The sequence below is a fragment of the Ovis canadensis genome, chromosome 13, assembly GCF_042477335.2.
Source record: "Ovis canadensis isolate MfBH-ARS-UI-01 breed Bighorn chromosome 13, ARS-UI_OviCan_v2, whole genome shotgun sequence".
In the NCBI taxonomy this organism is placed as follows: Eukaryota; Metazoa; Chordata; class Mammalia; order Artiodactyla; family Bovidae; genus Ovis; species Ovis canadensis.
The window spans coordinates 75687865-75713761 of NC_091257.1; the positions used below are offsets into that span (position 1 = coordinate 75687865).

Sequence of the window (25897 nt, forward strand, 5' to 3'; positions counted from 1 at the left end):
TTTCCCTTGCTGGTGATTGATCAGGAGAAGGCACATGGCCCAGGTCTGGCCAATGAGGAATGTGGGCAAGTCTGTTCAGAATGCTCCTAGGAAAGCTTTCCTCATCCCATAGAAAAGCTATAGAGAGAAATACCTAACTCTGATTGAGGGCCGGTTATGCCTGCTGCTGCTGCTGCTGCTAAGTTGCTTCAGTCGTGTCCGACTCTGTGCGATCCCAGAGATGGCAGCCCACCAGGCTCCCCCATCCCTGGGATTCTCCAGGCAAGAACACTGGAGTGGGTTGCCATTTCCTTCTCCAATGCATGAAAGTGGAAAGTGAAAGTGAAGCCACTCAGTCGTGTCTGACTCTTCGCGGCCCCATGGACTGCAGCCTACCAGGCATCTCCGTCCATGGGATTTTCCAGGCAAAAGCACTGGAGTGGGGTGCCACTGCCTTCTCCACTTGCCATTGCCAGGCACTGTTAATTCTAAGTGCTTTAAATAAAATAATCCATTCAACTTTCTTGGGTTAGGTACTATTATCTCTCATTTTACAGATGAAGTCTCTGCAGTATAGAGTGGTTAAGAAACTTGTCAAGGGTCAAACAGCTAGTGAGTGTTGGAGCCAAGATTGAATTCCAGGCAGCCTGACTCCAGAGTAAAGAGTTCTCAGGTACCACCCTCCCCCTTCCTCTGGTCTTGGGTCTGTCTTAGGTGACCCCACAGATGGTTGTAGCCATTGTGCCAGCAGTTACCTGGGACAACAGAGCCAAGACAGAATGAACATGGGGAGCCAGGCTCCTTTCTAACAGCTCCGTGGTGGTTTAGTCATCAAGTTGTATCCGACTCTTGTGACCCCAGGGACTGTAGCCCACCAGGCTCCTCTTTCCATGGGATTTTCCAGGCAAGAGTACTGGAGTAGGTTGCCATTTCCTTCTCCAGGGAATCTTCTTGACCCAGAGATTGAACCCAGTTCTCCTATATTGCAGGCAGATTATTTACCAACTGTACCAGATGAATAAATGAGCTCTGAAGCCCATTCCCTCCCTGCCTGTTGACTTCCTCGTTCGTCTCCTTCTTTCTCTCCACTTTAACTCAAGATTTCAGTGACTTGCAGTCAAACAGTACCCTGAGACATCAGAACATCCAGAAAGAACAGAGTGAATGAGAGAAGACCCACTGGGTCTTCTATTCTCACAAACCACTCAGCTGAGATTGACACACAAGGCCTCTGACCTTTCACCCTGAAGCTGGTTTCAGATGCACGGAAAACTCATAAGAGATGGGGAGGAGAAGATGGATGAAATATCCAAGAGAGATGACAGCATTTCATAATTTCTTTATGAGGCACAAGATAAAAAATACATACTCATGGCATATAAACCCATAGTGTTAAAGTAGGGTCCTGAACCTGAGACTTTCCAGGAGGCCAGGGGACAGAACTTGCCTGGCCTTGGTGCTTGGTAAACAGAGGTGGACAGGCCTGGACCCTCACTCCAAATTACTCTTTCAGTAAGATGAGGACCAGCCTCACAGTTTGCACTCCTGATCTTCCAGCCCAAATCCTTCACTCAAGCCTGGATGGAGAAGCCCTTGGCCAAGAGGACAGAGCTGCTGGGAGGACAATTCCCAGCCTGGTCTGGGTTCTAGGGTCCTGAATCACAGGGGAGAGGCCTGGAGCCTTTGGCACAGGGATGCTTCCATTCCTCTGAAAAGGCATGAGATACAAAGGCAGCTGGGTTGTTTGTGACAGGGTCTGTCCCACGTCAGAGGTGCCTGGGCATCAGCACGAGTCCATGCCAACCCCTGCACTGTGGGTGCTCAGTGTAGACACTGACTCATGGGCATGGAAAGTATTGTCAGCTCTGAGCAGGACTTTGTCTCTGTCATTCACTGCTGTGTTCCCAGCATCCAGAACAGGGCTTGGCACAAGGAGCTCCTGAGGAGGACTCAGTGGGGCATGAGCTCATCTGCACAGGTGTGTGTGTCCAGCATGCTCTGCACACACCTCCTTCTCTCTCCCTCCCAGAAGGCACTTAAGGTTTGGCTCAGCTCAAAGAGGCAGAAGAGAGCTTAGAGATACCCCAGACTCAACCCGCTGTCTGCAGCTGAGAGTCCAGTTTGGTGACATCAGCCATAGAGACCCATCTCTCTTTCTCCCTCCTCCTCTGCTTCCTCCAGCCCCGGCCCTTCAGGGACCACCTGGTCAGCCTCACAGTGGCGGGACCGAGGTGGGGCTGCAGGGATGGCATTCTCCCGCAGCCAAGGGTGCAGCAGGATACCCGAGGCCGTGAGCCGCTCAGTTGGCTCCCTTCGGAGGAGACAGCGGACCAGGCAGCGGGCGGGGGCCGAGAGGCCCTCAGGCAGGGCAAAGGCGCCACGGCGGATCTTGCCAAAGAGCAGGGCAGGCTCTGAGTCCTGGAAGGGGTAGCGGCCGGCCAGCATGGTAAAGAGTGCCACACCCAGGCTCCAGACATCTGCCGCCTTGCCTGAGTAGGATGCTCGGGAACTGAGGATCTCGGGGCCTACATAGGCTGGGCATGCGTGCTTGTCCCACAGGGAGTCGTCAGGCCCAGTCAGCACACAGGCATCTTCCAGGTTCTCCAGCACCAGTTTCGTCCTACACAGGCAGAGAGACAGGGAGTCAGCTAGTGGGACACCCCTCCTTCTACCACCCCACATTTCCACCTGAGTGGCACACAGTTCCCCAGTACCAGCTGGCATTTGTCAGACATGAGTCAGTCCTGTGAGGCTGGTTGGCTGATCTCATTTTACAGATGAGGAAATCTAGGCTCAGAGAGGTTTATTCATTTCTCAAGGTCACACAGCAATTAAATCTGAACTAGGACTCTGAGAGGAACACATTTTTCCAAATGTCTCTGGGGTCAAATTCAGGTTCTACTTGTTAACTTGCAATTTGGCCTTGAGTGATGGCTTCACTTGCCTGAACCTTGACTTGGGGGCTGGGGAAGTGGGGCTGTGCTGAGGGGCTGAGGGCATTAAAACTCTCTGAAGCCAGATGCAAACTTGGGGTCTAGGCAGGAAACAAAATGAGAAACAGGAAGTGGGGACTGTGCTAACCGGCTCAGCACAAACCTACAGTTAATATTTGGGAGTGTCCACAGCGTACCTCACCCTGAGCTAAGGCTGTATCTGTCACACCTCATTTCACCCTCATGCAGCCTGTGAGGAAGATGCCATTTTGTAGCCAAAGGAGCAGGACTGAGACTGAACCTTGGCTCTCTCCTGCCCAGAGCCAGGGCTACAAGCGGCTCATATGGTTCCCAGGGTGCCTCCATGGAACCCCTTTTCCACAAAAGAACCCAGAAATCATATTTTAAAGAAAAAAAAAAAACAGGTTTTAAAAAGTTGGCAACCAATTTCAATTAAAAACACAAACAAACATGACCCATATTGATGTATGGCAGAAACCAACACCGCTGTAATTATCCTTCAACTAAAAAGAAAGAAAGAAAGAAAAGGAGACAAGCAAAAAACAAAACAAAAAAACCCACAAATGAACAGGTATGGGATGCAAAGGAAAAAAAAAGTGTATGTGGACCAACCTTAGCAACTTCTGCTTTAAATAACTCCCACAGAGTGCTCTAGATTACTTTAATAGTAAGCATAGCATTGCCATCGCTACTAATCTTATTCCTGTGGCACTACTTCCTGGGTGCTGGTCTGAAAATGCTGACCAGTCCTGTCAATCACTGCACTGAGGGTGAGCAGAGATGACAGCATTATTGGCCCATTTTACAGATAAAGAAGTCAAGGCTCAGGCAGATGAAGCTATTGCTCAAGGCAAAACTGCAGGTTAAAGAAGTAGAGCCAGAATTTGGCCCCAGGATGATTCCATTATCTATCATTTACTGATGGTGCTTCTCAAACTTTTGCCTTGAAAAGGGAAGAAAGCACTTTTCTCACTTCTGGGAGGTCTGGGGGTGTTGTACTCACCTTAAGCTTGAAATTATTTGAAAAGCTGCATATTAGCTTAAAAATCATTATAAAACTTACATTCTAATTGTTACTCAAAGCATGGTCATTTTAGTATAAAATGTAAAAGGAAATACCATCTTTAAAAGGAAAAACCACCTTCACGGACTTCCCTGGTGGTCTAGTGGCTAAGACTCCACGCTCCCAATGCAGGGGGCCCAGAGTTCAATCCCTAATCAGGGAACTAGATCACACATGTTGCAACTAAGACTCGGTGCAGCCAGATAAATAGTAAAATTTTTAAAAAGAAAAGAAAACCACCCTTAGGCAAATATCATAAGCGTAGCTGCTATAGAATGGATGGCAGGTGAAATTAGTGGGCAAAAGTGTGAGCAGAAACAGGATATTCACACATAAAGCCTTAAAAACCCTCAAGGTTTTTAATAACAATGACAAAAAATTACCCAAGGTACACAAAGGGTAAATTAGGAGCCTTCCAATAGACAACTTGGCAGAAGCCACTGGAACCAAAGACCAAGGTTAACATCTCAGTAGTTCCCCTCAACAGCCTGAATCTCCTGATAGAACCGGCTGAGAAGGCCCCATGGCTTCTGTGGTATTCTTGCCAAAAAATGCATCACCTCAATCTAAGCGTGACCAGAACATCAGTCAAGGCCAAACTGAGGGGCCTCTTCGGCCGCCACACTCACCTCTCCCGGTCGGTGAAGACGAAGCGCCGTAGCTTGAGGTCGCGGAGGACCAGCCCGTGCTGGTGGCAGTGCGCCAGGGCGGCGGCCATCTGGCGGAAGAGCGCGGCGGCCTCGGGCTCCGGGAGGCGACGCCGGCGGCGCACCAGGCTGTGCATGTCCCCGTGCGGCCGCGGGAAGAAGGCGTAGAGGTGCTGCGTGCCGGCCAGGACCTCCGCCGGCCGGGCCACGTGGCCGTGATGGGGCAGCCTCCTATAGGGCTCCAGCACCGCCAGGCTCTCGCAGGCCGGGTACACCTGTGGGCAGAGCGTGGTGTGAGCATGGGTGGGGACTCCAGGGGGCAGGCAGCAGGGGCCGGCCTTGCAGCAGGTCACAGCCCATCCCTTAGGCACTACTGTGGGCTGGGCCCTGTGCCCAGCGCTTCCACTGCATGTCACTCAATACTGACCAAGCTGAGGGCTGCGTGACCAGCAAGGAGCAGAGCTGGGATTTAAATCCCTGTTCTCCATCATCTGTGCTCTTAGCTACAAGCTCATGTACTCTTAAACTTGAGATAATTCAAAAAGATATCAGGTAACCAGAACAAAAGTAACTAAAACAAGAGGAATCTGGAAGAGCAGACAATACAGAAGTAACGTTAAGTCCTCATCATCCATCATGGCTACCATTCTCTAGCATTCACTTCCCACCCACCCTTTCCTTCATCCCACAAGCAGGCATTGAATGCCCACCTGTGCCTGCCACTGGGACTATAACTTGACTGACAGCCACGGTCCCTGCCCTCCTGGTGCCCACAGTCCAATACATGAGACAGTTAAACAGGCCAAAAAACTAAATACTTACAAATTCTGATGAGCATTGCAAAGGAATGCTGGAATCAAGAATATTTTGGCAGGAGACACCTATTTTAGAAAGTATAGTCCAGAAGGGACTCTGGGGAAGTGACCTGAGTGACTGAGATGCCCAAGGAGTAAGCTTTCCGGGTGGGAGGCACAGGCAGTGCCAAGGCCCTGAAGTAGGAAAGAAACTGAGCTGCTCCAGAAACCCAGCCAAAGCTCAGTGTGGCTGGAATGTGAAGGAAGGTGGGGCCTGTGGTGAGCATGGTGAAGTTATGGGGAAAGATGCTAGGGGCTTATGGACATTAGATGGAAGCCATTCCATAGTCCTGAAAGGATGTTCAGAAGATGGTGACTTGGAAGCCACATGGCTCATCACTGGCAGAGCAGTCTATGCACTTTGGTTTATCTGCCTTTAAACCCTTTGCTTGTCATATTGTCTAGGACATATAGCCAATAAAAATAAATAAAGCATATACACATTTAATCCATGAAAAGATGTAAGTACATGTCTTAAAGCAATTGGGGTGGCTTTGAGTAGACAATTCACAGACGGAGACTTTTTTAAAAATCAGAGAGGCAAGCGCATCCCTGCCTCTGAGCATTTACACTTGCTTTTCCTGCTACCTGAGCATTCTCCTCTAGATACCCACAGGGCTGGCTCCCCCAGTTCAAGACACTATTCAAGTCACCTCCTCCAAGGTGGACTTCCCACCTAAGATCACCTGCACCTTCTCCCCTTCCCTCTCCCCTTTCTCCTAGCTCCTAGTTTTTCTCTGTAGCAGTTAAGATCACCTGATACATGTGTTACTTATTCACCTGCAGCATGAACTGTGGTGGCACAGCTTGGCCCACTTTTTAGCCATATGTGGTGCATATTGCATGATGCACGGAGTATACAAGTGCTCACTGAGGGTTTGTTGAATTAATGAATAAGGCGATAGCCTAGAAAGACAGGATGTTGATCTTTCTACATGCCAACCAGAAAAGCCTAGGCAATGTGGAAACAGAAGGTCAGCTCCCACAGTTCACGCTGGGTGTACGGACAGGCACTCCCAGTAGATTGCCCTAAATGTTCCTGGGTATCTGGGGTCATGTGAAAGCTTCTGACTTCAGCTTGCCATGGTCATGCCTTTCAGTATGGACCAGAAAAAACCTGTGATGCTACAGGAAGGGGACCCAGAGTTCATGGGTTCCCCAGAACACCTGGGGTAGACCTCGGAACCTGCATCAAGCGGCCAGAGCCCAGGTAAGCTGGTGTCTGATGTCCAGATGTGGCCCCGCCCACTGCACCCCCATGAGCAGGAACAGGAGCCACTGCTGCTTCTTCCCCTCATCCCCCAGCCAACTGGATGGAGGCGTCAGTCCCCCTGCCTCTCTGTGCCTTCCCAAGGAGTCCCAGCTCCCTTCCGCCCCTCCCTGTGTACCTGGGTCTCCCCTATCCTCCTTACCTCTGCCCGCCAGAGCAAACCTGCCCTGCTTGTATCTGAACCACCTGTCCTAGCATGAGGTCCAAGGCTCTGGGTTGAACCTGCCTTGGCCCAATTTCAGCTCTGACACCTCCTGGCTTTGTGAGGTGGCAAGTAACCCCCGGGCTTCCTGGGTGGCTCAGACAGTAAAGAACCTGCCTGCAATGCAGGAGACCTAGGTTTGATCCCTGGGTTGGGAAGATCCCCTGTAGGAGGGAGTGGCTACCCGCTCCAGTATTCTTGCCTGGAGAATTCCATGGACAGAGGAGCCTGGTGAGTTAGAGTCCAAGAGGTCGAAAAAAGTCAGACACAACTGACTGACTAAACACTTTCACTTTCGAGTAACCACAGCTTTCTGAGCCTCAGAACCTGTCCTCTCTCTGTAGAATGGGCCCTATAATAGTAACTACCTCATAGACTGTGTGAATATTAGAGAGGATGCAGACTGCATGATCAATAGAGTACCTCGTGCACAGTAAATACCTACGATTATGCTTTCTCAGGGCCTTCCCCGGTGGCTCAGTGGTAAAGCATCTGCCTGCCAGTGCAGGAAATGCAGGTTTGATCCCTGGGTTGGGAAGATACCCTGGAGAAGGAAATGGCAACCCACTCCAGTATTCTTTCCTGGGAAATCCCACGGACAGAGGAGACTGGCAGGCTACAGTCCATGGGGTTGCAAAAGAATCGGACATGACTTAGCAACTAAAACAACAGCAACAAATGCTTTCTCATCTCTGTCCTTGTGGGCTGAGACCTGGCAGTGTCCTGTAGGGGTCACGAGGCTCTGCCTATTGCCTGAATTCTGTCAAGAACCCTGATTTCTGTCAGGAACCCTGGATCTTGCCCTAGGATCCATGTCTGATGCCATGTGGCTTTATACACGGCCCTTCTCTCTTGACCTCAGTTTTTCCATCTATAAAATGGTCACGAGTAGGCCCAATGACCTCCATGGTCCCAGGAGTTCTAATGTCTACCATATCTCATCCTTCCCTGGTGCAAATACCTTCAGTGGCTCCCCACAGCCTCTTGGGGCTTCTTCGTAATGCTTTCACAATCCGCGGCTGCCAGCTCTCGTCTGTCAGCCCTGTCTGCATCCCTTTCCCGCTCTAGCCATAACGAAGTCCTTTTCATGCTCTGAAGTGCCATGTTCACTTCTCTTGGCCTCTGACAGCTATTTCCCCTTCCTGCAACCCCCTTTTCCCACTTCTCCTTGGCTGACTCCTCCTCAGCCTTTTCTGACTCTGCTTTCTAATATACTAGAGGTTTCTCTTTGCACTTCTGGCCCCTAAGCCTCACCCCAACAACATTTATCACACTATACAGCCTAAGCTCTGTATTCCCCCAGGGCTGGGACCATCTGGTTTACCTTTCTGGTGTCGGCTTGGCCTGGGTATTCACTGGCTGCTTCCCCAGAGAGCTGGGTATTCACGGCGTGCTTCCCCAGTAAACACAAACTAAATTAATATAAGGGGCCCTCAGCCCTGGCAATTCTTTGGAGCCAAAGCCTTTTCCCAGCCCTCGTGATGCTCATGGAGATGGCCTCCGGGACATGTACCTTGCAGATGTACTCCATGCCTGTGGGGCAGTGCAAGGCTCGATAGGTCTGGCTCCCCTCCTCGGGCTCCAGAAGAACATAGGGTCCAAGCCTGGAGGGAGTGGTCACATTGGGAGCATGAACAGGAGCTGGTGGTGGGTTCAGGTTCAGCGGGCACAAGGGTAGCCTGGGCTGGGGCCCACTTCGAGCTTGCTTCCGGCTGGGACACTCAGTGTCTAGGTCATCATCCAGCTCCAACCGCTTCTTTCTGGAGGGGGCATTTGCTGGAACAGCCAGAGGGCTTGCTCGCATCTAGAAAGAAGGGGAGAAAGGCACTGAAGTCAGGCTACTCGGCTCCTCTCTTCCTCTGCTGGTGGGAGGTTACACTGGCACAGCCTTTATGAAGGGTGACTTGGCAGTGTGCATTAAATAAACAAAAGCATATACCCTTGACTCGGTGTCCCACTTTTGAGAATTTATCTTCCAAATAAAATGCTCACCAAAAAAAATTAAATACATGAAAGGCTGCTCATCAGTGTCTTGTGTCTAACAGCAAAAAGTAGGACACTCTCCCACATGTCGAGCAGTTGGAGGTTGGTCAAGCCATCATGATACAGCCACATAGTGGAATACTATACAGCTCTAAAAAATGCTCAAGAACTCTCTATATACTGATGCAATGGTGCTAGTACAAAGTTATTCCTACAGCCCATATGATAGAATCAATTAAACATCCATTGTTAGGACTGGTTAAATACATTATATTTCACCATACGTAAAATAGTTATAGCCATTTAAGAGATTGAGGAAATCCTTTATGTGCTAATTGGAAAAATCTCCAGAGTGAACTGTTAAGTGAAAAAAAAATAAGTGCAGAGGAGAGATGGACTTGATGATTGGTGAGAAGAGAAAGAGACTTTGTACTGTCTCTGTTGAGTGCTGTAGCACAGGCAGTTATTACCTCTGAAAGGGAGGGAGGAATGGGAGGAGGGAGAGGAGGAGAATGGATGATGAAGGATGATGCATGAATGATGTATATACTGAATGTACATATGAATGGATGTTTCTGGAATGACTAAACGTATTGTCAAGTGAACAGAGCTAGCTCTGAAATACATGAAATGATCTCATTTGTTTAAAAACCCCACAAGTGTGTAATATGATATGTGTGAAAGTGTTAGTAGCTCAGTTGTGTCTGACTCTCTGTGACCCCATGGACTATAGCCCTCCAGGCTCCTCTGTCCATGGAATTCTCCAGGCAATAATACTGGAGTGGATAGCCGTTCCCTTCTCCAGCGGATCTTCCTAACCCAGGGTTGAATGTGGGTTTCCTGCATTGCACGCAGGTTCTTTACCATCTGAGCCATCAGAGAAGCCCTATTTGTATACACAGGTGCGTAAACGCACAGGAAAAGGTCTAGAAGAACCCAGGCTAAATTGGCCACAGCAGCTTCTGGCCTTCTGGGAGACTCCAGGAATGGAAGGGATTTAGTAGGGAGGCAAGGGAATGTTCAATTTCAGTATTTTAAAATAAAGATTCTACATTTATTTAGTGCTTGGGTACTTCAAAACAGATGGAGTTTATTTCTTTTCTCAAATGTGAACTTCGTCTGCAATCAACCGATGGCCAAAGAGCTACCAGAATCACAGGATCTACGTGTGGAGTTAGTCCACCAGCCAGCTCAGTTTTACCATCAGGTGAGAATGAGGCAGGGAGGCAAGGTGGCTGGAAGCCCCAGGATCCAGTTACTCAACTGCACAGGAAGCACCTCCCCCCACCTCGCCCCCACACAGCTATGTCACTGTGTGCCAGTGTGGTGCGAAGAGGAGAGGGCAATGGCATGTTAGGGCAGAAAGGTTCTCTCCAGGACCCATCTGCCCACCCATCCAGGCTCCAGGGGAGGAACAAGGAGCTCAGGTATGAGGTGTTAAGGACAGTGGACTGCAGCCAAGTAAAGACCTTCCCAACAGTCCCAGGTAGGATTAGAGGGAACATCACTCAGAGACAGTTCTCAGGCTGATGCCCACCTCTCCAGTCTTGCTGCTCCCAAATGCATGGGCTGCCTTGGGAGGGAGGGAGCCACCATCTTGAATGAAAAGGCATAATCCCGTTTTGGTGAGAATGCAGTAGGGGGTGGCTGTCATCAGATATTCCCTGGATTTCATTCTGTCTCTGACCCTTCCTGGCTGGATAGCCCTAGGCAAGTTTTTCAGACTTTCTGTGCCTCATCTGTAAAGTGGAAACAGGATGCAAAGCCCGTAAGATTTTGTGATGATGAAATGAAAGTACAAATAAATTAACATGGCCCTGTTGCAGGGTGAAAGTGAAAGTGGAGTCGCTCAGTCCTGTCCGACCCTTAGTGACCCCATGAACTGCAGCCTACCAGGGACCTCCGTCCACGGGATCTTCCAGGCAAGAGTACTGCAGTGGGGTGCCATTGCCTTCTCCACTTGTCACTGCCAGGCACTGTTAATTCAGGAAATGGTCACTACCATTGTCTCATTACTATTATTATTCATAGCTGAAGATGCTGAAGTGCTACCTTTGGGAGTCTCAGAAACTTCCTCAGGGATGAGGCTAGGATAACACTCTTTACTGCACTGGTTCTTCCAAAAGTAAAGCAAGCTGATCCCTAGGTGTGTAGATGTTTTGTGTCCTGCAAAGCGAGACTCCCTGGAGTGACTCTCCCATGGCTACATCTGTACCCCAAGCTGCTCTGGCCTTATCTAGGGCTCAGGGTCTGGTCCTGCTCGGGATGAGCTCCACTGGACAGATGGGGTAACTGAGTTTATAGATGAATATAGGAATTTGCAGGCCACAGGGCAAGATTAGAATCTCTGCAGTAGGATGCAGGCAGCCCCTAGTTTCTACCTCTTGCTGGTCCCTGACCCTCTCAGGGGAATAGGGTGGGTCACACCAAACACACATAGTCACATAACCCAGGGCAGACAGGTGTACACGCGCCCCTCCCAGGCACATTCGTCCAAACCGGCCCGCCACGGGACACACAGCTGGCCCTCCACCGGCAAGGGTGCAAGCACACGCACCGAGAGCTCTCCCAACTATACTCACGACTGTAGGACGGATACCAACAAGGCCACACGCTCAGTCTGTACCCCCCACCCCCACCCCAAGTTCCCACCGAGAAGGCAGTGGGCGGACTCGCCACACCCTCAGCAGCTGGGCTCCTCCCTTGGGAGCGGAAGCGGCACGGCGGCAGGAGTACCGCTAGGTCCCCGCCCGCGACCCCCAGCAGAAGGTTGAGCGGAAACCGAGGGGCTGCTAGAGGACTGGGAGGGGACCGGCAAAGGGAAGGAGGCTGGGCCCTGGCGCTGAGATAAGCGGCCTTGCCCGCACACCCCAGAATCAACAGGCATACCACACACCATTGGCAGAAACAGAATACGCGCGCATCCTACAGCTGGCGAACCGGTGGTCATCAGACCCGGCACATCTGTGCACTCGCACAGCGTCCAGGCCGCCCTTGACCCCGCACCCGCCCCGCCCACAGGCACCCCAGCGCGTCCCGGCACGGCCAGTACCTGCCGCCCAGTGCCCAGGCCTCCGCATGGTCCTCGGACGCACGGCCCCACCCGGAACCCACCGGCCCACGCGGACTCCGGCAATCCTCACGAACACTCTCACAGGTACTCAGGACCACCCGACACCCAGGGACCCCACAGACCTCCCCGCACCCAACCACGGACCTCCCCGCACCCAACCACACACCTCTCCTGCCCTCCCCACACTCAGACAGACTCGGACCGCGCACACCCTCCTCGCCGGGACACTCCTCCCCGCCCCGAGGGGATCTACCGTCCTGCAGCCAGATCGGCCACACTTGGCGACCCCGCGCCCTGCGGAGCCGCGTCACCTGGACCCAGCGGGAACACTCAGCCAGCGTCGCTCCCTGGACGGCGGGCTTCCTTAAAAGTTGTGTGTGTCTGTGTGTGTGTGTGTGTGTCACTCGCGGCAACTTCAGCCGCCCCGCCTGCCCGCCCCTCCCGCCCCCACCGAGTACCTTGCCCTAGCACGCGGCGGGGTCCTGGCGCAGAAAGAGCTCAGGGTCGCCTGGCACCCCTCGGGGGCCCGTGCTGCTCCGCCGCCGCCGAGCTCGGCTCCGGGTGCGGCTCTGGCCTCCGTTCCTAGCAGCCGGACGTGTGCGGAGCCGCCGCCGCTTCCGCTGCGAGTGTCTCGGGAGCGCGGAGAGCAGGGCTCCAGCTCCGGCCCGGGTGATGTAAACCTGAGTTAATCAGCCACCGCCTGATGCCCTCAGGCCGGGGATTGCACCATCCCTCCCCCCCGAGCCCCGCCCCCACCGCCTGTCACCTCCAAGCGCGCCCCGCCCCTCCGCGAACAGCTAGCTGTCCCGGAACCCCTCCCCATGGCCCTCTAGGGGTGTTTTGCCTCCACCCCCGACCCCTCCCGCTCAGCGGTCGAAGATTGAAAGCGATGCCAGAGGCTGGCTCTCCCTATCACCTTGGAAAAAGCATTTTGCTTTTCTGAGTCTCAGTCTTCCCATCTGTTAAATGGAAGGAAGAACACCCTTTCTCAGGATGGGTGGAGGAGAAAAAAAGCAAACCCTAACAGTTCCCTGGGTACTTCCCTGGTAATAAAGCCCACCAGTGCTTTATTGATTGTTTAGGAGAACCCTGGGCCAGCAGGAAGCTCCATTCTCCCCATTCTAGTAAGGGGCAGCCTGAGGCCCAGCTATGAGGAAACAACCCAGGAGCTTTGCAAAGACCACAGACTTAGGGGCTGACTCCCGGCTCAACAGAACCATTGTGGTGCCCTGGAGAGGCCTGGGGTCCAGTGGGCTTCACAGCACTCACTTGATGCAGGCACTGTAGCCTGGAAGTTAAGAGGAAGTACCCTGGAATCTGATGTTTTCAAACTGTGGTGTTGGAGAAGACTCTTGAGAGTCCCTTGGACTGCAAAGAGATCAAACCAGTCCCTCCTAAAGGAAATCAACCCTGAATATTCATTGGAAGGTCAGATGCTGAAGCACCAGTACTTTGGCCACCTGGTGTGAAGAGCCAGCTTGTTGGAAAAGACCCTTGTGGGAAAGATTGAAGACAGGAGGAGAAGGGGACGAGAGAGGATGAGGTGGTTGGATGGCATCACGAATTCAATGGACATGAGTTTGAGCAAACTCCGGGAGATGGTGAAGGACAGGGAAGCCTGGCATACTGCCGTCCTTGGGGTCGTAAAGAGTCGGATGAACAACTGAGCGACTGAGCAACAACAACAAAACTCTGGAACCAGTCTGCGTAAGTGAGCCCAGACTCTAACTCTGCCAAACCCACTGTGCTACGTCAGGAAATGGATTAAATAAGTTAACACCTGTCAATTGCTTTGAACTCTGTGGCACGCTGCTGCTGCTGTTCAGTCGCTAAGTCATGTCTGACTCTTGCTGTCCCAAGGACTGTAGTCCACCAGGCTCCTCTGTCCATGGGATTTTCCCGGCCAAGAAAACTGGAATGGGTTGCCAGTTTCTTCTCCAGGGGATCTTCCCGACCCAGGGATCAAACCTGTGTCTCCTGCATCACAGGCAGATTCTTTACCACCGAATGGTGGAAGCTCAGTAAACAGAGTGGGAGACTGTAGAGGCTTAGAGAGGAATGGTACGTATAATAGGACTTGCACCCCAGGCTGGGAAGCCCCGGTGCCACTTGCTGTTTGGTGAAGCATCCCTATGCAGCCCCAGAGAGTCCAGTCTCCTTAAGGCCATGATGTTTGAAATCACCAATGTCAAAAAAAATAACTCCTGCAGGCAGAGGTTAATGGGAGGCAAGTGGAGTCACCTTTGTTTCCCTGGTTGCAGACCTCCAGGGACCAGCTCACCTGTGTCTCAGAGTCTTCAGGGCACAGCAGGAGGCTGTTCTCAGGTCTCATTTAACCCTGCTGCTGCTGCTAAGTCATTTCAGTCGTGTCCGACTCTGTGCGACCCCATAGACGGCAGCCCACCAGGCTTCCCCGTCCCTGGGATTCTCCAGGCAAGAACACTGGAGTGGGTTGCCATTTCCTTCTCCAATGCATGAGAGTGAAAAGTGAAAGTTAAGACGCTCAGTCGTATCCGACTCTTAGCGACCCCATGGACTGCAGCCCACCAGGCTCCTCCCTCCATGGGATTTTCCAGGCAAGAGTACTGGAGTGGGTTGCCATTGCCTTCTCCATTTAACCCTGGAGACTCCCAAACCTGGGAGGAATGAATGAACTCATTTTCTACACCAGGACCTAGACTCCTATGTACACATCCACAGCTCTAGAGGGCAAGGAAAGATTGGCATATTGTTTTCCCAACACCTCTCTGAAATCAAGCTGTGGCTGGGTTTGCTTATACAGTCATAACTTTTGTTTCATGCTGTGTCAGACCCTGATCCAAGTGCTGGGAACTCAGCAATGACCAGACCAACTCATCCCTGCCCTCACTGATCTTATAAATCAGTGGAGGAGACAGACATCTCTCAGGAAAATAAAATCAATAAACCAGAATCATTTAAAATAGATTATGCATCATGTGTTTTCTTAAATAAATAGCATAGATTTATTCTCTATCAGATAAGACTGAGAGGTGGCTATTTTTAGTAAGACTTATCAGGAAGGTGATATTTAAACTAAGATCTTAAAAAAGATAGGGAGTGGAAGCATGTGAGAAGAGACAGAGGAAAAAGTATGTGCAATGGCCCTGGGGCACTTACAGAACTGTAAAATGGGCAGTGTCACTTCTAGTCTACAGATGAGTCAAGACCACCCAGCTTATTATAAGAGGCAGATCTGAGATTTGAATCTGGGGCAACTGACTCCAGTCCCCACAGTGTCCAGGGACATTTCACAATCTTTGCAACCTGACAGCCTCCTCTAACACTTGTGGTATGGTCACTGGAATTGTACCTTGGGCATGGACCCCAGGTCTGGGGACCTACAGTTAGAGGTATCAAATCCCAATTCTCTAGACCAGGACTTTTCAATAGAACACAGCATGAACTGAATATGTAGTTTCAAATTTTCAATTATGCATAATATAGTCTATTTGATCCTATTTGTGTATGTATATATATATATAGCTTATGATCATTTCAACAGATGGTGAAAAATTGTTAACGAGATAACCTAAATTTTTTTCATAGTAATGTCTTCAAAATCTGGTATAGGACTTCCCTGATGGCTCAGTGGTAAAGAATCCACCTGCCAATGCAAGGGACATAGATTTGATCCCTGATGTGGGAAGATTCCACATGCCGAGGAGCAACTAAGCCCACGCATCACAACTACTGACCCTGCAAGCCCAGAGCCAGTGCTCCGCAGCAAGAGAAACCATAGCAGTGAGGAGTTGGCGCTCTGCGATGAAGAGTAGCCCCACACTCGCCGCAACCAGAGGAAGCCCGTGTACAGCAACAAAGACCCAGCACACACAAAAATAAATAAAACTTTAAAATCTGGCATATATTTTACACTTAGTTTGGATACAAATCAACATGGAAGCTAACTGTCAGTGACTAAAGTAAAATTGTCAGTGGTTATAGTAAGTTAAAGTATCAAAACAGTTAAGTTGTGTTTAATGGAGAAACTGTTTCACTTGTTTTAAACTTAAAATTCAAAAAAATGAAAAGTTCAGTTCCTCTGTCACCTGTGCCTGTGTGCATACTCAGTCACTAAGTCGTGTCTGACTCTTTGTGACCCCAAGGGCTGCAGCCCTCCAGGTTCCTCTGTCCGTGGAATTTTCCTGGCAAGAATACTGGAGGGGGTTGCCATTTCCTCCTCCGGGGGATCTTCCTGACCCAGGGGTTGAGCCTGTGTCTCCTGTGGATCCTGCACTGGTAGGTGGATTCTTTACCATGAAGCCACCTAGGAAGCCTGTCAGTCGCCCTAGCCCCATTAAATGGTCAATAGTTACCTGCAGCAAATGCTGTCATACTGAGACTAAGAATCCTTGGCTCAGAATCCAAGGAGTATAGCAAAATGTGAAGAGCCTGTTGAGTCTACAACAAAGATGCCAAACAATCTTGAGCCTCAGTTTCTGCATCTATAACATGAAATTAATGATACCTTCCTCGCACTGTGGTCCTGAGGATTAAATGCACTGAAGCATCCTTATGTTCATAGTCAAACCACATTTTCTGGGTTCAAATCTCACCACTCCTGAGTAGGGAGATTTGGGGTAAGCTACTTAAACTCTCTGTGTCTTAGTTTCCTCATCTGTAAAATGAAGATAATAATAGTACCTACTTCATTATTTTGTCAGGCTTCCCTGGTGGTTCAGATGGCAATGCAGAAGACCTGAGTTCAATCCCTGGGTGGGGAAGATTCCCTGAAGAAGGGAATGGCAGCCCGCTCCAGTGTTCCTGCCTGCAGAATTCCATGGACAGAGAAATCTGGCGGGGCTACAGTCCATGGGGTCACAAAGAGCCGGATACAACTGAATGACTAACACATGAATATTGGTTTGTTGTGAGGATTAAATGACAGTGTTTGTGAAGTGCCTGGAATATAAATCTGATATAAGCATTTGTTAAAAAGTGAGAAAATAGATGGTAACCAACACTCCCTCCTCAAATTAAATGCAAAATATGTGCACTTTTCTGAAAAGAGAGTTTGGCTTTCATGAATTTCCTTCTCTCCAGGCTCAGAACATCCCTCTACCTAGATGCCTGAGCCAAGCAGGCTGCATTTCTGTTTACTGTAGTTCTGAGGATGCTCGGTGCCTCCAGGAGGAACTCTAGGGAGGAAGGGAGAAGGGATCGTGAATGGCTGTCATAGCAGCCACTCCTGCTTCCTTCCTCTGCACCCAGACCTCCCTGGTTCCTGCTCCAAGCCTGAAATTCCACCATTGGTGTCCTTCAAACGTTCCTCTTTAGGTTTTTCCCCACAAAAGTGAAATGATGGCTTAGGAAGAGTTCCGGTTGCATTCCAGGTCTGGCTGAAGTCATTTGCCTTGTGAGATGGTGGGCAAGTCACCTCCTCTCCTTCTTGGGAGCCTTAATTTTCTCATGTGTAAAATAGGAAGAGAGTTGTATTAGGTCAGGGTTTTCCCCAATATGTTACACGCATACAATGCCAAGAGGTTTTAGGGTCTCAAGACTATTAAATAACATTGAATCATACTGTGATACACGTATTTCCTTCTGATTTTCTTCTAGTTCTTGAAACTACTGGGGAAGAAAGTCTCATTTAACAGCATCTGTCTTTTTAACACCTCACTGGCAAGGAAGGGAGAGCAGAGCTCAGTTCAGAACCTTCAGCAAGAAATGAGATTTGGCTGGGATTTAAGAATTTTGTTTTGCTTTCCTCATATTTAATTATACAGTTACTTCCTCTTTATGGCAAATGATAGCAGTTTTCCAGTTGAGGTCAGTGATTGAAATTTTCCCTTTTACATAACTTTACCTACGGGTTTGTTTGTTTGTTTTTTAAATGACCTGACTGAAAGAAAAATACTATGAAACTATATAATACAGATGGGTAAATGGATTTGGGCCGATCAATTTGGGAGAAATTGTGGATTATTCAAGAGTTACAACTCAGTGCCTGGGCTCCTCTTGGGGAGCATTTATTAGGAGACTAGGCACCTCCCCCTTCTCTAGGGTTTCCCAGGGCCTCGGCAGAAATCCCTCAGCATCAGGATCTGGATCAGGCTGGGCGCCAGGAAAGGCAGGAAAACCAGCGCTTGGGCAGAGCACTAGCCTAGTGGGGGCCCTGTGGTGACAACGGCTTTGCTAGGTGATCCACCTCTACCCCACGGGCCTGGGTTTTCTTCACGAGAAATGTGATTCTTGTGCCCATGGATCCAACATGGCCCCGTGTGGGTGCCTCCCTTACATCATCTCTGCCTCCACAAACTTCTCCACCAGCTTGCTATTTTCATCCCTGGAGGCAGGTGAGGAAACCGGGGCTCAGAGAGGTGACATCGCTGGCCTAAGGGAGGGGCTAGGCACTGGGATTTGGAGCCAGACGGTCTTTGGATGCACAGCCTCCTTGGCCGGTCCCAGTTGGATGACACTGAGCAAGTCACTTAACTACTCCGAGACCCAGAGCCCTCATTATAAATCGAACTGGGGATAGATTCCTCCTGGTAGGGTTACTGGACTGCATACCATTATGGAGAGCTATTATTGGATTAAATGGAGAGTTATATGAGTGAGTTCATTCAGGTAAAGAGCTTACAAGAGTTCCTGGCACATGGTAAGCACTTGATGATATGTGATTAATATTATTTCCATGGGGCCCAGGCTGCTAACTCTGCCCCCAAACAGACAACCCTTGAGAGCTGAGCATCCCCCTGTGGCATGCTTGAGCTGTGCCTTCCATCTACTTTCTCATGGAATCCTGACTACAACCCTGTGAGCTAAAAGTAAGCTTATGCCCATATTATAAGTGAGAAACCAAGTATCAGAGAGAGGAAGTAACCCGCCCAGGTTCACACAGTAAAGCGGGAGTGTTGAACCCAGATTTGTATGGCTCCAAAGCTCATGTCTTCGGAAAAGCTCTGTTTTTTCCAGTAGTCATGTTGGACCATAGAGAAGGCTGAGGGTCGAGGAATTAATGCTTTAGAACTGTGGTGTTGGAGAAGACTCTTGAGAGTCCCTTAGACTGCAAGGAGATCAAACCAGTCAATCCTAAAGGAAATCAGTCCTGAATATTCATTGGAAGGACTGATGCTGAAGCTGAAGCTCCAATACTTTGGCTGATGGGAAGAGCTGACTCATTAGAAAAGACCCTGATGCTGGGAAAGATTGAAAGCAGGAGAAGGGGATGACAGAGGACGAGATGGTTGGATGACATCACCAGTTCCATGGACATGAATTTGAGCAAGCTCCGAGAGATGGTGAAGGGCAGGGAAGCCTGGCCTGCCACAGTCCATGGGGTCGCAAAGAGTAGAACACGACTGAGCAACTGAACAAAAAGCTCACGTCAGTCCACCAATTCAGGAGTCTCAACAAGAAAGAGCGAAAGTTCCCGGGGAAGCCCCACGCCCTCTTCAAGAGAAAGTGGGTGGAGCCGGGAACCCAGGAGAAAAGCTCGTTTCTGGTTCTGACCTTGCCTGGGACAGTTGGTGACCTTGTTTGGCTCAGGGTTCAGTCACATAATTACGGTTTTATGTGTGTTGAGGTGGCACTCTCCGGACTTCCGGGGATCCCCACTCCCACCTTTACCTAACCCCTGGGGGCGGAGGAAGCCCCGGCTCCGCCCCCTCGCTATCCTGGAGTCCTGCCCCGTTGAGTTGCTGACTCATCTGATCCCTGCCCTGCCTTCCTTCTGACCTGCCTCCTCCCTGTCCTGAAGCCACCAGGGTCAGGAAAGGAAAGAGATTATGAGTGTTCAATCCAGGCCACTGCCTGGCCTTCCCTTTCTGAGAAAAGCTTGCAGAGTGTGGGGTGGAGAGTGCTGAGGTGTTCAGCCAGCAGCCTGTTGCATCAGAGAGCCTTGCGCAAGGCACCCTCCTGGGTCAGGCACAGAACCCTGTCCCACAGCCTTACCCCCACCCCACATTACCCCTACCCCATACCCTGGGGTAACAGTGGGGATGGTTAGGTATTGTTGGGGACACTGAGCCAGACTTGGACCCTGGGGCATGACCTAGCCCGGGCCAGAAATGGAGGGGAGGGTTGTGGCTCGTGCTGTTCATCTGTCTGCCGGTGGCAGAGGCATGGAAACTTAGACTAGAAGATGCTTCTCAACCAGTCCAGGCCAACCCACCCATTCAGCCCCTCCCTGGAGAAGGAGGAGACTAGTCCGGTGCCCTGGACTGACCCCGGGTCATAGACCAAGCCTTATTCCCTGACTGTGGACTCTGACTAAATCTTGATCTAAACCTTCAGATGTGGCCTAAGCCCTGATCACTGTCCCCAGTCATGGCTAGATCCTGACTCTGGTCCCAGGCTGAGTGCTGAAAGTAGATGGGGCACCCACCTTCTCCCATCTTGACCCCTGACCTAAATTCCAATGCCAGCTCCTGACAGAGCTACAGTCCTGCAGACAGACTTAGCTCTAATCCATTACCCTTGACCCCAGTCTCAGCTAAGCCGCAACTTTTATTTCAGGCCCAGAGAATCAGGAACTGCACTCAGGCGCAAGCATCGATAGGTTGGCATCTGCTGGCCTCCTTTCTGAGCATCTTACGCCTTCCTAGAATGAGGATGGCCAAGGGGCTGGGTTGAGGTGGGGCCCCATGGAGCTGTCCTCTGATTACCCCAGGACTGTGACTCAGCAGGGTGGGGGCTGGACAGAGAGTCAGGCAGGGCCACTGCGGGGGTGGGTGGGAGGGGAGCAGTGCAGGGGGGGCGTGGGGCTGAGGCAGGTGCTGAGTCAGTGCAGGGAGAGAAAGGATGATGTCCCTGAGGTTAGAGATACGGGTGGCAGTGAGGGGGGCCCTGTGTCTGGAAACAGGTGGTGTATGTGGCTAGCTGAGACCATTAAGATTAAGCAGCTCAGCCCAAGTCCTATCTACCTCCATCTTCCCATTTATTACCATTTTTCAAGGAAAGGGAGATAGTGAAGGACAGGGAAGCCTGGCCTGCTACAGTTCATGGGGTCGCAAAGAGTCTGACATGACTCAACCACAGCAGCATCTATGTTTTTCTCACTCAGAGCACCCTGTTTTTTCCCTTCATAGCACATGTTACAATTTGAAATTATACATGTGTTTCAGTTCAGTTCAGTCACTCAGTTGTGTCCAACTCTTTGTGACCCCATGAATCGCAGCACGCCAGGCCTCCCTGTCCATTACCAACTCCCGGAGTTCACTCAGACTCACGTCCATCGAGTCAGTGATGCCATCCAGCCATCTCATCCTCTGTCGTCCTCTTCTCCTCCTGCCCCCAATCCTTCCCAGCATCAGAGTCTTTTCCAATGAGTCAACTCTTCACAGGAGGTGGCCAAAATACTGGAGTTTCAGCTTTAGCATCATTCCTTCCAAAGGAATCCCAGGACTGATCTCCTTCAGAATGGACTGGTTGGATCTCCTTGCAGTACAAGGGACTCTCAAGAGTTTTCTCCAACACCACTGTTCAAAAGCATCAATTCTTCGGTGCTCTGCCTTCTTCACAGTCCAAATCTCACATCCATACATGACCACAGGAAAAACCATAGCCTTGACTAGATGGACCTTAGTCAGCAAAGTAATGTCTCTGCTTTTGAATATGCTATCTAGGTTGGTCATAACTTTTCTTCCAAGGAGTAAGCGTCTTTTAATTTCATGGCTGCAGTCACCATCTGCAGTGATTTTGGAGCCCCCAAAAATAAAGTCTGACACTGTTTCCACTGTTTCCCCATCTACTTGCCATGAAGTGATGGGACCGGATGCCATGATCTTAGTTTTCTGAATGTTGAGCTTTAAGCCAACTTTTTCACTCTCCTCTTTCAGTTTCATCAAGAGGCTTTTTAGCTCCTCTTCACTTTCTGCCATAAGGGTAGTGTCATCTGCATATCTGAGGTTATTGATATTTCTCCCGGCAATCTTGATTCCAGCTTGTGTTTCTTCCAGTCCAGTGTTTCTCATGATGTACTCTGCATAGAAGTTAAATAAGCAGGTTGACAATGTACAGCCTTGATGTACTCCTTTTCCTATTTGGAACCAGTCTGTTGTTCTATGTCCATTTCTAACTATTGCTTCCTGACCTGCATACAGATTTCTCAAGAGGCAGGTCAGGTGGTCTGGTATTCCCATCTCTTTCAGAATTTTCCACAGTTTATTGTGATCCACACAGTCAAAGGCTTTGGCATAGTCAACAAAGCAGAAATAGATGTTTTTCTGGAACTCTCTTGCTTTTTTGATGATCCAGCAGATGTTGGCAATTTGATCTCTGGTTCCTCTGCCTTTTCTAAAACCAGCTTGAACATCAGGAAGTTCATGGTTCACGTATTGCTGAAGCCTGGCTTGGAGAATTTTGAGCATTACTTTACTAGCATGTGAGATGAGTGCAATTGTGCAGTAGTTTGAGCATTCCTTGGCATTGCCTTTCTTTGGAATTGGAATGAAAACTGATCTTTTCCAGTCCTGTGGCCACTGCTGAGTTTTCCAAATTTTCTGGCATATTGAGTGCAGCACTTTCACAGCATCATCTTTCAGGATTTGAAACAACTCAACTGGAATTCCATCACCTCCACAAGAATCAGAGACAGTGAGTACAAACAACTTTTTCAAAGACTTTTGCTACAAAATGGAGTACAAAAATGAATGGTAGCTGTGGGGAAGGTTGCAGAGTCAAGGGAAGCCTGTTGTCTTAAAGATCGATCCATTTACTGTATATTGATGAATCCATTCAACCATCATTTACCATCAACCTGTCCATCCACTATTCACCACACATCTGCCCAAACATCCATTTCTCATTCATAAGCTAAGAAGTTTTTCCTGAACCTCTACAGGAGACCAACTCCCGTGCCAGGCACTGCAGTGCTGAGTGGAGGGAAAGAAATGGAGAACCCAGAATCTGGTGATGATGGCTACTCAGTTTAACTGAATTGAATGAATAAAAGAGCGAGAAAACAGGGTGTCTGCTTTCCAGGTCCTTGGTCTAGCAAGAGGACACAGGATGTCAGAGCTGGGGCATTGTATGCATGTCATCTAGTACAAACCAGAGAGGAAAATGTCTTGCCTGAGGTCATCTGAAGGGCCCACGAAAGAACCAGGATTCACACCTGGCTCGTCTGTCCTGGCAGACAGGTATTTTTTCTCTCCCAGGACGTTCTGTCCAGGGGGACAGAACTTAACTCGGAGCAGGAAATGTGTGAGAATACAATATTTTCAAGAGGGCAGATTTGAAAATATTTTTATTTATGTTTTGGTGCAAAATTCAAAAGGTTCAGTTCAGTTCAGTCATGTCTGACTCTTTGCCACCCCATGAACCACAGCATGCTAGGCCTCCCTGTCTATCACCAATTCCCGGAGTCTACTCAAACTCATGTCCATTGAGTCGGTGATGCCATCCAACCATCTCATCCTCTGTTGTCCCCCTCTCCTCCCGCCTTCAATTTTTCCTAGCATCAAGGTCTTTTCCAATGAGTCAGTTCTTCGAATCAGGTGGCCAAAGTATTGGAGTTTCAGTGTCAGCATCAGTCCTTCCAATGAATATTCAGGACTGATTTCCTTTAGGATTGACTGGTTGGATCTCCTTGCAGTCCAAGGGACTCTCAAGAGTCTTCTCCAACACCACAGCCCAAAAGCATCAATTCTTCGGTGCTTAGCATCCTTTATAGTCCAACTCTCACATCCATACATGACTACTGGAAAAACCATAGCTTTGACTAGATGGACCTTTGTTGGCAAAGTAACGTCTCTGCCTTTTAATAAGCTGTCTAGGTTGGTTATAACTTTTCTTCTAAGGAGTAAAAGTTGAAAGTTAAGTCACTCAGTCGTGTCTGACTCTTTGTGACCCCATGAACTGTAGCCTACCAGGCTCCTCCATCCATGGGATTTTCCAGGCAAGAATACTGGAGTGGGTTGCCATTTCCTTCTCCAGGAGACCTTCCTGACCCAGGGATTGAACCCAGGTCTCCCACATTGTATGCAGACACTTTACCGTCTGAGCCACCAGGGAAGTCTCTAAGGAGTAAGCATCTTTTAATTTCATGGCTGCAGTCACCATCTGCAATGATTTTGGAGCCCCCCAAAATAAAGTCAGCCACTATTTCCAATGTTTCCCCATCTATTTGCCATGAAGTGATGGGACCAGATGTCATGATCTTAGTTTTCTGAATGTTGAGGTTTAAGCCAACTTTTTCACTCTCCTCTTTCACTTTCATCAAGAGGCTCTTTGGTTCTTCTTTGCTTTCTGCCATAAGGGTGGTGTCATATACATATCTGAAGTTATTGATATTTCTCCTGGCAATCTTGATTTCAGCTTGTGCATCACACAACCCACCTTTTCTTATGATGTACTCTGCATCTAAGTTAAATAAGCAGGGTAACAATATACAACCTTGACATACTCCTTTCCTGATTTGGAACCAGTCTGTTGTTCCATGTCCAGTTCTAACTGTTGCTTCCTGACCTGCATTCAGATTTCTCAAGAGGTAGGTCAGGAGTTCTGGTATTCCCATCTCTTTCAGAATTTTCCACAGTCTGTTGTGATTCACACAGTCAAAGGCTTTGGCATAGTCAATAAAGCAGAAATGGATGTTTTTCTGGAACTCTCTTGCTTTATCAATGATCCAGCAGATGTTGGCAACTTGGTCTCTGGTTCCTCTGTCTTTTCTAAATCCAGCTTGAACATCTGAAAGTTCACAGTTCACCTACTGTTGAAGCCTGGCTTGGAGAATTTTAAGCATTACTTTACTAGTGTGTGAGATGAGTGCAATTTGTGGTAGTTTGAGCATTCTTTGGCATTGCCTTTCTTTGGGATTGGAATGAAAACTGATCTTTTCTAGTCCTGTGGCCACTGCTGAGTTTTCCAACTTTGCTGACATATTGAGTGCAGCACTTTCACAGCATCATCCTTTAGGATTTGAAATAGCTCAACTGGAATTCCATCACCTCCACTAGCTTTGTTCATAGTGATGCTTCCTAAGGCCCACTTGACTTCACATTCCAGGATGTCTGGCTCTAGTGAGTAATCACACCATCGTGATTATCTGGGTTGTGAAGCTCTTTTTTGTATAGTTCTTCTGTATATTCTTGCCACCTCTTCTTAATATCTTCTGCTTCTGTTAGGTCCATACCATTTCTGTCCTTTATTTTGCCCATCTTTGCATGAAATGTTCCCCTGGTATCTCTAATTTTCTTGAAGAGATCTCTAGTCTTTCCCATTTTATTGTTTTCCTCTATTTCTTTCCACTGATCACTGAGGAAGGCTTTCTTATCTCTCCTTGCTATTCTTTGGACTCTGCATTCAAACAGATATATCTTTCCTTTTCTCCTTTGCCTTTTGCTTCTCTTCTTTTCACAGCCATTTGTAAGGCTTCCTTAGAAAGCCATTTTGCTTTTTTGCATTTCTTTTTCTTGGGGATGGTCTTGATCCTTGTCTCTCGTACAATGTCACAAACCTCCACCCATAGATCTTCAGGCACTCAGAAGGTACAGGGGGTTAAAAATCTCCCTCTCATTTCTGTCTCCAGCCCCTTCGTTCCTCTTTTTGGAGGCAATCAATCTCATGTGTTTCCTTTAAGACATAAGTTATGACTATTTCCCCCTTTTTTATGCAAATGGGGTCATACATACAGTCCTTCAGGTTGCTTTTTTCTTCCTATTTATCTAACAGTTTGTCTTGTGGATTATTTCACATCAGTTCAGAAAAGCATTCCCTGATTTTTTTTCCAGCTTTGTAATATTTCCTTGTGGGGATGTACTGGTTTATTGCAACCATCCCTTGTGATTGAACATGTCATTATTTCCAGTCTTTCACTGTTACAAACAATGCTGTGATGTTCATCCATGTGGGAGTAGAGAGAAAGGCAGAGGTAATTTCCCAGAAGCTAAATCAAAAGTTTGTGCAGGG

The 25897-nt window shown here is 49.1% G+C and overlaps 1 protein-coding gene and 1 long non-coding RNA gene across 4 annotated transcripts; one reads left to right on the plus strand and one right to left on the minus strand.

Annotated features, from left to right (window-relative positions):
• Window positions 1-1303: 1303 nt before the first annotated feature.
• TRIB3 (tribbles pseudokinase 3) lies at window positions 1304-12786 on the minus strand. 3 transcript variants are annotated; one of them, XM_069548253.1, is made up of 5 exons: window positions 12337-12455; window positions 10490-10691; window positions 8483-8773; window positions 4626-4918; window positions 1304-2599 (listed from the first exon to the last, which is right to left on the minus strand). In XM_069548253.1, the coding sequence occupies exons 2-5, from the start codon at window positions 10625-10627 to the stop codon at window positions 2110-2112; spliced, it is 1212 nt and encodes a 403-aa protein (XP_069404354.1). In that variant the 5' UTR covers window positions 10628-10691; window positions 12337-12455; the 3' UTR covers window positions 1304-2109. The 3 variants fall into 3 exon arrangements, with proteins under 3 accessions (XP_069404354.1, XP_069404353.1, XP_069404355.1); XM_069548252.1 differs by having other exon boundaries at window positions 12279-12414; XM_069548254.1 differs by lacking the exons at window positions 10490-10691; window positions 12337-12455 and adding an exon at window positions 12484-12786.
• On the plus strand, window positions 11748-14969 carry LOC138417618 (uncharacterized). Its single transcript, XR_011248227.1, has 2 exons — window positions 11748-12109; window positions 12216-14969. It is a non-coding gene; the product is annotated as an uncharacterized lncRNA (long non-coding RNA).
• The last annotated feature ends 10928 nt before the right edge of the window (window positions 14970-25897 follow it).